Raw genomic sequence first — 12,340 nt, forward strand, 5'->3', positions numbered from 1 at the left:
TTGTTAAGTTTGGATTAAACAACAGCTTCCTGGAAAAGACTGGACACCTAGAGTAGCGTGACCAGAGGTGGACTGGCAACAAAAAGCAGCCCAGGAATTTGCTGTCAAGTGGCCCCAATTTGATACACCAAATTTGAACTGAAACAACATGTTTGACAATCAACTAATAATTAGTTAAAAAAAACAAACAACAAAAACACAATCTGTTAATTTGTATTGCTTGTGTTAGGCTAATATGTACAACAATTAAACTATTTTTCCAGTGTTTTCCTCCCCATATTTGTATATGTGTATGTAAAGATAGATAGACAAATAATTCACAGACATACATTACACATTTTTCACAATTAAGAAAAGCTTAGTAAAAAAAAACATAGTATTTGAAGCCACCTTTTCTAAGTTCAGTGTGAATATGAGGTTCAGCTAATGTTAAAATGTCCTGTGATTGGACATTATAAGTACTGTATTTAAGTGTAACCAGAGAGCAGAGGTAACTAGGCAGTTTTTGCAGAAGAGCCTTATAAATAAACAACATACAATGCTGCTCCCCTCTGTTTGTTAAGAAGGACCATATGCAAAGAGCCCACATGCATATCCACACAATGATTAGATTTACCTTTGAGCCAGGATAGCATAACATGTGTCCAAGTAGTACTCATGACTGCTGATCTGAAGGATTTAAAAATCAGCTTCTTCCAAAATAATCACACAAGCCTGGGATGTTTGACATCTACTGTACAGTGAAGGAACAGGTTTATTTTACCTTTAACAGGTGAATGCTATATTTATTACTTTGGAAAACTAATTTTTGACACAGATATTTACATATCTGTCATTTGGTTGATTTTAAACAGGATCCACCATCATAACCTAAACACAGCAAAGAGGCAAGAATCTGTAGATAAACATGAACAAATGTTAAATAAATGTGATAATAATAATAATAAAAAGATAAAGGAGCTTAAATGTGAGTTATTGGGCATATGTATCATAAATTGTTAAATTCACCTGTCACCTCCTGCTCATTATCAGCTACATCAACCACCTCAGGCCCATTGAGCTGATCACCAGCATTGACAGCGACCAGCAGGGAGCAGCGCAGGATGCTTCATGAAGTAAATAAGACAACAATTACCATCACTTGAAATGTCACTTGGCATTAAAATGTATTAGTGACAAAATGACCATTATATGTTATTGACAAATGAAGACATACATCACTTTCCAATTTCAAAAGTGAAATCTTACCTCTCAAGTTCAAAACTGTGGAGTTCTCCTGCAGGGTCACCATATTTCTGGCAGTGCAGGTGTAATTTCCTATGTTTTCTGCCCCCAACCTCTCTATGATGTACAAGGAGCTATTAACATGTGTCTCGTTGCCGTTCAACATCCAGCTGAAGGTTGCTGGTGGGACCGAGGCTGCTGTGCACTGCAGTATCACTTTCTGGCCAGGTGGAGCTGCTGAGGGTCCAGTAATTGATATATTATGTGGTCCAACTGCACAGAGAAGAGAAATATGCAGTATGTAAAGGGGGCACAACATTCTTTTAGTGAGTTTCTGTCATTTATATACTGTTATAATATCAGATGTCTATGTTAAACATGGTCAGAGTTCCAAAACTTGAGGTGAACGCCCCATTTGCAAAGTAACAGGAGCTAAAACAGCCTGTTTCGGAAAGAGGCTGACCTGAGAAGCTGCATAAAAAGCCAGTATAAGATAAATAAAGAGCTTTTTGAACTTTAAATCATGCAAAGATATTCCAGTAGAGCCCCAAAACAAAACTATAGACCTGGAAATGTGCATAATATGTTCCCTTTAAGCTAGAGAGTTCAGAACTGTACCTAAATGCCCTTAAAATGGCTAAAAAAAATTATAATCACTCCAAAGAAGGTCTCCTATTCACCCCCCCCCCCCCCCCTCCTTTTTATATAACATATACATATCATTTTCACATTAAAATTACACCTATGATCTTTTTTTGTTGGGACCAGCCCTTTATAAACTACTTCAGACCTACAGTGAGCAGTGAGTGTACTCACAGTTGACAGTGAGGTTATGGGCCACAGTCATGGTGCTGACTGGGTTGCTGACTCGACACTGGTAGGTGCCATGGTTGGAGCTGTTGACAGGTTGAATGAACACTGTTCTGTTGTCAATGGAGAAACTGACTCTATCACTGGGATTGAGAGGACGGCCATCTTTCATCCACACTCTTGTGCTGATGGAGCCGGAGGCCTCGCAGGTGAGGTTGGTGGAGCTTTTCTCTTCTATCAGGATGGCTGCGGGGCTGCGAATGGTGGCGCCTGATATCAGTGCTGGCAGAGAACAGAGTGTCAGTCCACTGAAAATGGTAACAAAAAATGATGCTTTCACACAGTAAAAATGTTGTTATCAATTTATATTGCTCCTGATCAACTTAGATTTTAAATTGGCTACACAAAAAACACTCCCATGTCATTTTATGTAGATTTTTTGACACATTGAAATGACAAAAATCACCACCTTAAAGTTTATTCCAGTTGTTTAAAGGCATTAACTATTATGGATGTATTCATAAACACTAGCATTTTGTTTATTTTAACAATATCAGAAACATTTTTTTATTGTCAGCCGAAAATTGTCATTTTCCCCAATAAAATTTCAACATTTTACGTTTTTAATCCAACAATGTCAAAAAACTACAAAGAGCTGTACTGCATATAAATGTATAAATTGGATTAGATATACAATTACTCAATACCTTATGGTCTAAAAATACATAGAATTAAAAATTAAATGCAATAAAAGCTTGATAAAGGTAGTATTTATTGTAGGTTTACTGTATTGGATTACATTAGATATTGCATTATAATATTGTATCCACCATGAATGACTAACTGTACTATATCAGAGGATTGAGAAAATATACAAAAATGTTTTATCTAATTTAATATAATTTAATAAAATGGGCTTTGAAGAAAGCACTCATTTTAGAGGAATTGTTACTCTTTTTCAAATGACAGACATGATTTTTTAATATTCTAAACATTAAACCCACCATACACATTCAGTGTGGTCTTTCCCTGTTTCTGTGGTTCTCCGTCTGGTATGATGGTGACTGTGTACTCCCCGCTGTCCTCCAGCACCAGGTTCCTGAGCTCCAAGGCCCCTGTGGCTCGATCTAATGAAATCCTGTTGGCGTATCCGGCCCCAGTGTGGTTGCCTTCTGCGGAGGTGATGATGTTCCCTCCTCTGAAGCTCCAGCTAACGGAGGAGAATGGACTCTCAGCAGGTCTGAGGGTGGTGGTGAACATGACTGTGCCTGCCACACCTCCACTTAGAGGTCCCGGGGGTAAGATACCCTCACCCACACATATACCTAAGTAACCTAAAGAAGAAATGACTGTAAGAGCTGCAGAAAGTACTGTATGGTCTCAATGTTTGGCAAAATAATAGATCTTGTTTATTACACTAAGACAAAAGCTCAATAATTCAGATTAAAAAAAACATTTTTTTCCATTAAAACCATGTGAATCTAAGTCTACCTGATAAAATGAGCAGCACAGCAGTCCTGAGCATCTTCTCGTCCATGGTGAACAGTCCTCTCCGAAGTCAAAAACATGGAGTCTCGAGTGCTCCTGCTCTTTTATCGTTCCACACCCAAAGCCACAAGAATGACTTCAGCCTCCCACTCAGTAATGAAAAGCACTCACAGTGTTTACGATACCATTGTGTACATACAGCAAAATGCCTGCGGGTATACAATATGTTCAGTCAAGAGTTACTGAGGTCCAGCTTGATGGACTGTTGTTGTTGGACTAATTGGTTTTGTAGAAATGCCCTTTGATCAAGTGAATGGTGGCCATTTGTGTTGAAGGAACAACCAATTCCTTGTTCCTGGTTCTAATTTTACTTTAAATCTTTGACAACAAAATTGTAACAGAAGTTGTAATAAAAAGTCAAAGATGCAAATAAAAGTCATTTAACAGCTCAACAGACCTCGTTATGATCTTGGTAATCATACAGTATAGCTGTGAATATTTATATTTAATTTAATGATTTTACTGAAGATTTTACTCTGCCAGAGGCCTCATTCATAAAATAATTTTTACGCTACAAGTTTACCTCTATGATACAGAATGTGTTGCATGTACAAATTTATATGATAATTTGACGTTTAATTGACCAGCAGTTTATTATTATTAACTCCAGATCAATTAATCAAAGATTAATTAACATCTTTATGTTGAATTTAGTTGTAGATAAAAACAGTCTGTGTTGTGCGATCCGCCTCTCCTGTCAGACCTGTGTGTGATTCTTCTCTTTGTGCATCAAATTAAGCTTTTTTCATTAGATTTGCATTTATTTCCAAATGACCCAAACAGTGCATTTACTGTAGTCTTTGTTTATGTATTTTGTTGCATTTTCAGGCTAGTCAAACCGGTATTCATAAAAGAGGTTTGAAAACACACATAGTACACATATTTAGCCAGTTTCATAAGTTCTGGAGAGGCTGACCACTGGTCTGAGAAGGATAATACTGAGCTACAGGAGCTCAGACATGCAGTATTGTTGAGTATTTCTAATGTAAAATTGAGCTGACTCTCAGGTATTGTGTATTATTACTGATCTCTTTGGGAAGCCTTTTTACACGGTTTCCTGTGGATTCCTTAGATTGAGAGTCATTCATTAGTTTTGCTTTAATTAAGCAACATGTATTCAACCTCAAATATCAGCCTCCAAGATGATGTCGTCAGCTTCAGGACAACAAATACAATTTTAATGAGCTGAAAAAGCTTAAATTGGTAGGTCATCACCACTCCAAGCAACCAAGAGTCAATTTATTTATTATCAGATTAGGCATGAGTATAAATGTTTAGGCTGTATTGTATGTATATGTGTGGCTGAGTCATGGTGGTGGTGGGGCTAAAGGGGAGGTGTTGTGCATCAATTTTATGAGCTCTTAAGTGAGTGCTTTTGGGCCTCTTACAGGGTCATGTTTGAGAAGCAGCAGTCAGCTGTAGCATTCCTTGAGGAAGAGGAGGATCAAAGACATCCAGGAGACACTCAGCCTCCCTCAGACAGCTTTACAAACAGGCCGCTATTTGCTTTCATGTCCACAGATACATTGAATTATAAACTGATAAAAAAGGGAAATATTGCATACAGTGTCCTTCATATTGTGACCCTTATATTTTTGTGTATTATTGCTATTTTTTAATAAACTTCGGTCAAATCACAGTCTGGTAAGTGCCATGGCTTTGTGTCTCTGCCTGATGGCTGTGACACAAAGATCAAATCAGCTGAAACAATGAGGTATTGACAATGTGTCATATGTGTCTATAACTCCTGACATGAGAATGTACAGTATGTGAGGTGAAACGTCTGTCAGGGATGTGTCACCAACAGAACAATGTGCTTTTGTAAGTGGCACCCTCAGTGTAAATACACTTGTCTCACTGTATATTGGGAGTAATGGAGGTAATGTAATGTGGCTCATTAGGGGCTGAGTGACTGATTCCTCAACGACAGCAGGACTTCTCAATGAAAAGTGAAGCAATGTCTACTTGTGACCTGAGTTTTATTTCTAAAAATGTGTTTAATTTGAGGACTGAAGAGTCCAAAAAATTTCATACACATCCGCAAGGCAAAAATATGTTTTTTTTAATTTCCCAAATCAAAAGTATATCCACTACCTCAAGTTTTATGAAGCTGAATTTCAAAACTGGACTATGGTAAAGTTAAATACAGAAGAAGTTTGTGTCAGAGGTATTTATGAGCTCAGAATGGATTCTTTGGCTATTGTCTGTAAATAAAACCCATTTTTACAAGATATGACTCTGTCAGTAGTGAACAAATTGAGTGTCTATATTATTTTTCTTGCATCTGCCAAAATAAGAAGCAATTTTAAGACTTTGTGTGTGTAATTGATGGATTATCATGGCAGATGTTTTATTTGAGTGAAGGGATTTGGTTTCTTTTTGTTTTAAAATAACCATTCATACACTTTTATAAACAGTGCATGCTGAAACTCTCATTTATGAAGATATAACTTTTAGGTATACAGGGACAGAAATAAAATATTTAAACCTGAAATTCTGTCTTTTGATCATCAAACAGGATATTTCTAATACAAGTCAAACCTTTTTAAAATTTCCCTCATGATTTGGAAATGTTGTAAAAAATGTTTAACCTTGTGATTGTGAGAACAATTAACATTTGAGCATTTATGAAAGAATATGGATTGTGTAGATTATACAATACCTGTAAATTTGATTTTGATGAGAGGAAAGAATAAAAGTCTAAGAAGTTACAATCTTTTAGATCTTTCAACAAGGTTGACCTGTGACCGCTAGAGTGTAGCTACTGCCAGTTCTTATCTGTTAGCTTCTAAATTAGTTAATATTTTACAACAGAGATACGTCATTGTTCTGCATATCAGAATATATGACATAAATGCATAATGAGAAAACTTCAAACACCTTTTTAATATGAATGTGAATGTGAATGTGATCTTTTGATTTCTTAAACCTTTTCTATGATATTTTCTCTATTTATGTATACTACAATTTAATTTCATATAATTTAACAATAATTGAAAAGAATATATAGCACAATTCAAAAAGTTGCAAAACTCATACACTAATAAGGACAAAAAAAGGTACAGAAAAAACAAACAGAAAAAAGAAGAAAGCAACACACAATACTGATAAAATAAAATAATAAATTGAACAATTTTCTAAATTTTACCTTGAACTATAAAATGTTGCCAGAAGGCACCACTGTGTTCACTAATTAATTTCCAAAATGTTTTGACGTTTGACATTTATTTAAATTATTTTAATGTTCAATCCTACTAAAACTCAATTATTCCTTCTTGTTTGTAGCACAGGGATGAATTGATCAGTGACTGATGTAGGAACCTCTATGTGTCCAAGTGATCGGGTGTTGAGAGATTCTTATCAAAGGTTATCATTTGTTTCTTATGTCAGATGTATTGTCTTTGTGTGTATTATCTGTTGTTGATTTGTTTCATAATTCAGTATAAGGATAAAAACAGATAGAAAGATGGAAAACAGACTCAGTGGTGCCAAAATGTGAAAACAAATGCTGCAATATAACCATTACTGGATATTTCTACGTTGTGCGATCTTCTATCTCCTGCTCCAATGAAATCACATAAGGTCACAACAAAACAGTGTTAATCTATGTTACTGTATAGATCAAAAACAGTAATAGCCTGATATATATATCTATATCTATATCTATAACTGCAGCCATCATTCTCCTTATGAAAACACAATAACAACTGTTAGATCTGTCACAGGCTGCAGCAAATAGAGACACAGCAATGTATCAGCCTATTTCTGTTAAACTTGGAAAGTTTGAAAATACAAAAGTCCATACTTAAATGTTACGTACCTGCTTCCTTGCAAACACTGAACGCCCCTTCAAGACATCCCGTAATGGTTCAAAAATAGTTCCAAAATGACAGTTGTGTCGACGTCAGCTGGATATCAGCTGGATGTCAGCTGGATGTCCTCCCTGGATGTTCCAGCAATATTGAGATATACTGCTACCATCATCAAAGGGCCTATTTAGCTTTTCTGCTAAGGTTTATTTATACAGTGTGTATTCTGCAGCTTTATACATCCTATATGTCCAGGTTAACAACTTAATATGCTATATTTTCTATAATATAACATATTAATCTGTCTGGTTCAGACCAGATGTCACACATGGTCAAATTAAGCTGTGGTGTGCTGTTTGCACTGTTAAGCTTGGAGGCAACAGAGGCCCAACAGCAAATTTTGACCCCAGTGGGTCCGACTAGATGTCCTGGTCGAATCCAGACATTTGGACATCTGTCACTTTCAAGATGATCCTGATAATAAACTGCTATTGCTTCATTTCTTAAGTTGTAACTTGATGGATCAGATCAGCTGGCCTGACAAATATTGTGTTCTTTGACCTTGGCCTGATCTGCCAGACACTTGTAAATTAATAATTTACTTGTGTCAGAGTAATGGCTAATAATAATAAAGATGATAAGATCTCTCCTGACAAGACATCAGAGTAACATGCCTCAATGACTCCTTTTGTGTCGTACCTGATCTGCTCCATACACATGCACACATCTGTTTAAGGGTCAAATACAAAACATGTTGCTGTCTGTAATAAATAACAGACAAAGTCCATTTATTTTGTGTGTGTCATAAAATATTTATCAAAGATATCAATTATGAAATCAGAAACATTGTTTGATAAATCCCAGAAATAATAATTAACAAAAGTGATAGTGTGATTATTTAACATCTGAATCCACACTTGGAGCTTTTGGAACATTCATCAGTATTTGACATAAATTCATAAACTTGAAATGTCACATTTGCAGCAGGTACTGACATACTGAATGTGCAAACAAATAAGATAAATAATATATTTCTCTTTGCTTTAAATCAGCAAGAAATTAAAGAGTAGAGTGTTGAGGCTGTTTTACTTCATTTCCCTTCCTGTTTTAATAGGTGAGACTAATGTTCCACCGTTTGAGAGAAAAGTTATATTACCTATAGTTTATTATGTATTATGTGGCACTTAAAATGGGTTATTTATTTGTCTTTTGAGAGCTGGAAGACTGTCAGTTTCAAAGCATAAGTGGACTGGCTAGTTTAGGATGGCTATTTTCTTCACCACAAGTGTTTTCCAGCATACACTTGACAGAGGAGATGGAAACAAGCCTGTTTCACAAAAGAGAATTGCAAGCACTGCTTACACGCAGATCACAAATGTTGTCAGTTCCCTGTTTCACAAATGATTGTCACTTGCAAATTGCAGAAAGTTTTTTGAGTCCTACAGTCTTCTTGCATGCTCATGCATGTTCATGTGTGGGTTGTAAGTATGGAGTTTCTTTTAATTAGTTAAACAAGTCAAAATTAATATGAGAAGACATCGTCTCATGTTACAAGTCACAGCTTGCATGTTGCAAATTTGATGAAATGGGCCCCTGAACAGGTCACCAGTTCAACAGGCCATACAATTAATCACATTCATATCTATGATGAGTCAGATGAGTTTCCAACTCATCTGACCCATCATGACCCAATGTCACATTTCAGATGAGTCAGATGTCATCTGACACATAAACTTGTACAGACCAAACTTAGATCCACAGCCACTGACTTAAGAGATTTCCACACACACTGCTGGATATAAGTGTGCATTTGGTACATCAGTTTGGTCTCACTGATGCTTCCAGCACCTTAGCAAAGATTTAGCTGAATGGTGGGGTGGTCATCCTGCATAGATCACAGCCACCGAAAATTCTGAAATATTAACTCAGCATGTTACATTACTACGTCACTTTTACCAATTACGTTGATCTGTATGGCAAGAAATGTGATAATAACAAAAAAAGCATCAATGGAAACAATTCTTAAAGTGATGAAGTCTATTTTTAATACTTCTCAAGCTGAAATAAAATTTCAGTTCACAGTGAAATGTGTGTACTGCCTGCCATAAAGAAAGAAAGGTTGTTGCTTTGTCTACTCTGCTGATAGAAAGATAAAAGCTAGAATAAAGGACATAAAAGTAAATATAGAACACTGAATGAATACTTGTTAAATAAAAAGTAAAATAAAGATGATGAACAACGAAGTAGTAAAAAGATCTTTCATATCAGCATCTCTACCACCTATCTTTATCACCTATGATTACTTAACATACTTTAAAGATAAAATTAGTTCAGTAACATTCAATGAAATAAAAATTTTATAATCACCTAGGGGAATTTGGCATTGTTAACAGACTATAAACTCTGCTGAATGAGGCTATCAGATACGTATAGTGGAGCAATTTGCGCCAGCTTCTGTCCTGGATTTCGTCACAAGTCAACCACTTTAAAATAGGCAGAAAAAATCTTACACTCACACTCACTAACATACACACGTTCTGATTCCAGCAGAGTCTGGAGAAGCACTGCTCACCATTTTGATAATTATTTGACTAACATCTGGGCATCTGCCTTGTAAGATCAGGTAAGGTAATGACTTTAATGACTTGAATGGGAAATATAACTCACTACACAAATGGTCCAACAGCCCACAGTTGATGTTAAGCTAGTTTTAGCATGAAAGTTCTGCTTTGTGTTCAGTATAACCTTAGTAATTGTGACCATTGTGAAAACAAAAAAAAATTGAGGACATGCAAATTTATAAACCATCAAGTGTGCCCATGTCTGCTTGAATAAGATAAATGTACTCAATTATTAGCCACACTAGTGCCATCGCTCTACAGATGGTGGTGTCCCTCCTTTTGTCTGATGGTCGGTCAGTGCACCACTTTGGTCTAGACTGAAATATCTCAACAACTACTGCATGGATTGCCATGTAATTTTGTACAGAGAAGGCATCCTAATGACTGTGATGATCCTCTCACTTGTCCTCTAGCAGTGCCATGAGGTTGACATTGATGTTTTGAGTGAAATGTCTTGATAGCTTCTGGATGTATTTACTTGAAATTTGGTACAGATATTCCTCTTCTCCTCAGGTTGAATTTGAAAAACCTTTATGATCTCTTCACTCTCCATCTAGCACCATAATTAGGTCAAATGTTTAATTTATCATAGTATTTGTAATACTTTGGTTTATGACCAAATACCTGACAACCAATAACATTCCCATCAGTCTCATACTTTGTATTTAGTCCTAATTAGCAAATGTTAGTACGCTAACATGCTAAATTAAGATGGTGAACATGGTAAACATGCTCAATCACCATGTTAGCATGCAGGTGTTTGGCATTTAGTTCAAACCACCACAAATTGTGCCTCACAGAGCCATGAGCACGGCACAGACTCTTAGTCTTGTTATAGTGCAGATAGTCTGCAACATTTATATTGTGGTAGTTTATGTTGAGTGATAGATTAATGCCAGTGTTCATTTTTAAAACACAACAAGTGACAGCAATGCAGCTGGCTGCATCTACAAAGATTGGGCATGTTGTTGAGATGAGTGAAGTGCTGATGTGCTGCTCCCAGTGGCCCAGAAGAGATAAAGAAGATAACAGGTGAATGTTGCTGCCTGTCCTACATTTATGTGGATTTATGATGGTGAAACTTGACGATGACTTTTCCATTGTATTTGTTTCCATCTTAATAGGGTCTCTCTAATGATCACGTTGGCTTGGATTGTGGCACAAGTGATAGTAACATCTTATCATTTGTACTGATGAATGTTTAACTAGCTGTGGAAATATTTTTGCTTTGATTGAGCCCTGTGGTAATTATGAAAACTGGTATGAACATAATCACGTATAATTTGATGCAGGCTGTATGATACAGAAGGCACTGAACAACCAATGGTTAGTCTGGAAAAGTTTATTAAACATACACATACAGTATATTCATAACATGGCTTGCATAACAAAGGACACACTTATTTTGATAATTATTTAAAATAGATACTAGTTATTTTTAAACAATTTACATATTTTGTATTATAGGAAGTATATATACACTAAGTGATAATTCTAAACTAATTCTGCATGATGAATAAATACATGAATAAATACATAAAAAACAATAACACTGATGTCTATCTTTGAGACGGTTGGTCTAGGAACTTGTAGAAGACTTCTTGTGTTTTCTTGTTTCACTTCTGTTGCAGAAAAGTTTACAATTAGACAATTGGTTGAAAGATGACTCAATTTTGATCAACAATATGCTAACAAAATATCAGTAATTGTTGGGCTAAAGCATGACGTTAGTTCTGAACCAAAAAATAGTGAAATAAATCTACTATAAAAAATGTAATAATAATAATAAAATTGATAATACAATTCAATATTTTCAATATAACATAGATCCTCTCAATTAAGTTTAGACAACAAAACAGGCATTCTCCCTTTTAAAAATAAATTCTCTCCATTTCATTCAGTCAGAGTAACAAGCTCAAACTCACCTTCAAAGGAAGAGCCTATGAGTTGTTCTGCACCTTTTCTGTCATCTTATACATGTCCGAATGTTTCTCCTTCCCACTTAACTTTTCTAAGTAGTCAAAAGAGAGGATTGTTGAGTCAGATGATTGATTAGGTCATTTTCTAAAATGATTGAAAACCAAGTCTGTCCATCGTCACACAATAAGACAAGATAATCTTCAATGAGATCAATACTAACCTTTTTGATGTGCTGGATAATTACTGATGACTCTGAATAATAGAAAGAGGCCAGATGTTACTCAAAGTTCAAAGTATTTCAGTCAGATTCCTAAAGCTTCCATATTAGGCCAGTGTGTTGTGTTTGGATGAAACTTTAGACATACACCTGCATTACTTCAGTTAGGCATTAAGAATTGTCACTGTTCA

The 12,340-nt window shown here is 35.7% G+C and overlaps 1 protein-coding gene across 1 annotated transcript; it reads right to left on the reverse strand.

The window, feature by feature from the left end:
* Positions 1-832: 832 nt before the first annotated feature.
* On the reverse strand, positions 833-3,572 carry LOC122987281 (carcinoembryonic antigen-related cell adhesion molecule 6-like). The gene is made up of 5 exons (XM_044359073.1): positions 3,526-3,572; positions 3,039-3,368; positions 2,041-2,316; positions 1,249-1,497; positions 833-870 (listed from the first exon to the last, which is right to left on the reverse strand). The coding sequence occupies exons 1-5, from the start codon at positions 3,569-3,571 to the stop codon at positions 833-835; spliced, it is 939 nt and encodes a 312-aa protein (XP_044215008.1). The 5' UTR covers position 3,572.
* Positions 3,573-12,340: the final 8,768 nt, after the last annotated feature.

Source organism: Thunnus albacares, chromosome 8 (assembly GCF_914725855.1).
Source record: "Thunnus albacares chromosome 8, fThuAlb1.1, whole genome shotgun sequence".
In the NCBI taxonomy this organism is placed as follows: Eukaryota; Metazoa; Chordata; class Actinopteri; order Scombriformes; family Scombridae; genus Thunnus; species Thunnus albacares.

Coding starts and splice junctions, on each gene's coding strand:
- LOC122987281 (XM_044359073.1), bottom strand. CDS start 3,571: ATGGACGAGAAGATGCTCAGGACTGCTGTGCTGCTCATTTTATCAG. Junction 3,369..3,525: donor TGTGCTGCTCATTTTATCAG/GTAGACTTAGAT, acceptor TTTCTTCTTTAG/GTTACTTAGGTATATGTGTG. Junction 871..1,248: donor CACAGTTTTGAACTTGAGAG/GTAAGATTTCAC, acceptor TGCTGTGTTTAG/GTTATGATGGTGGATCCTGT.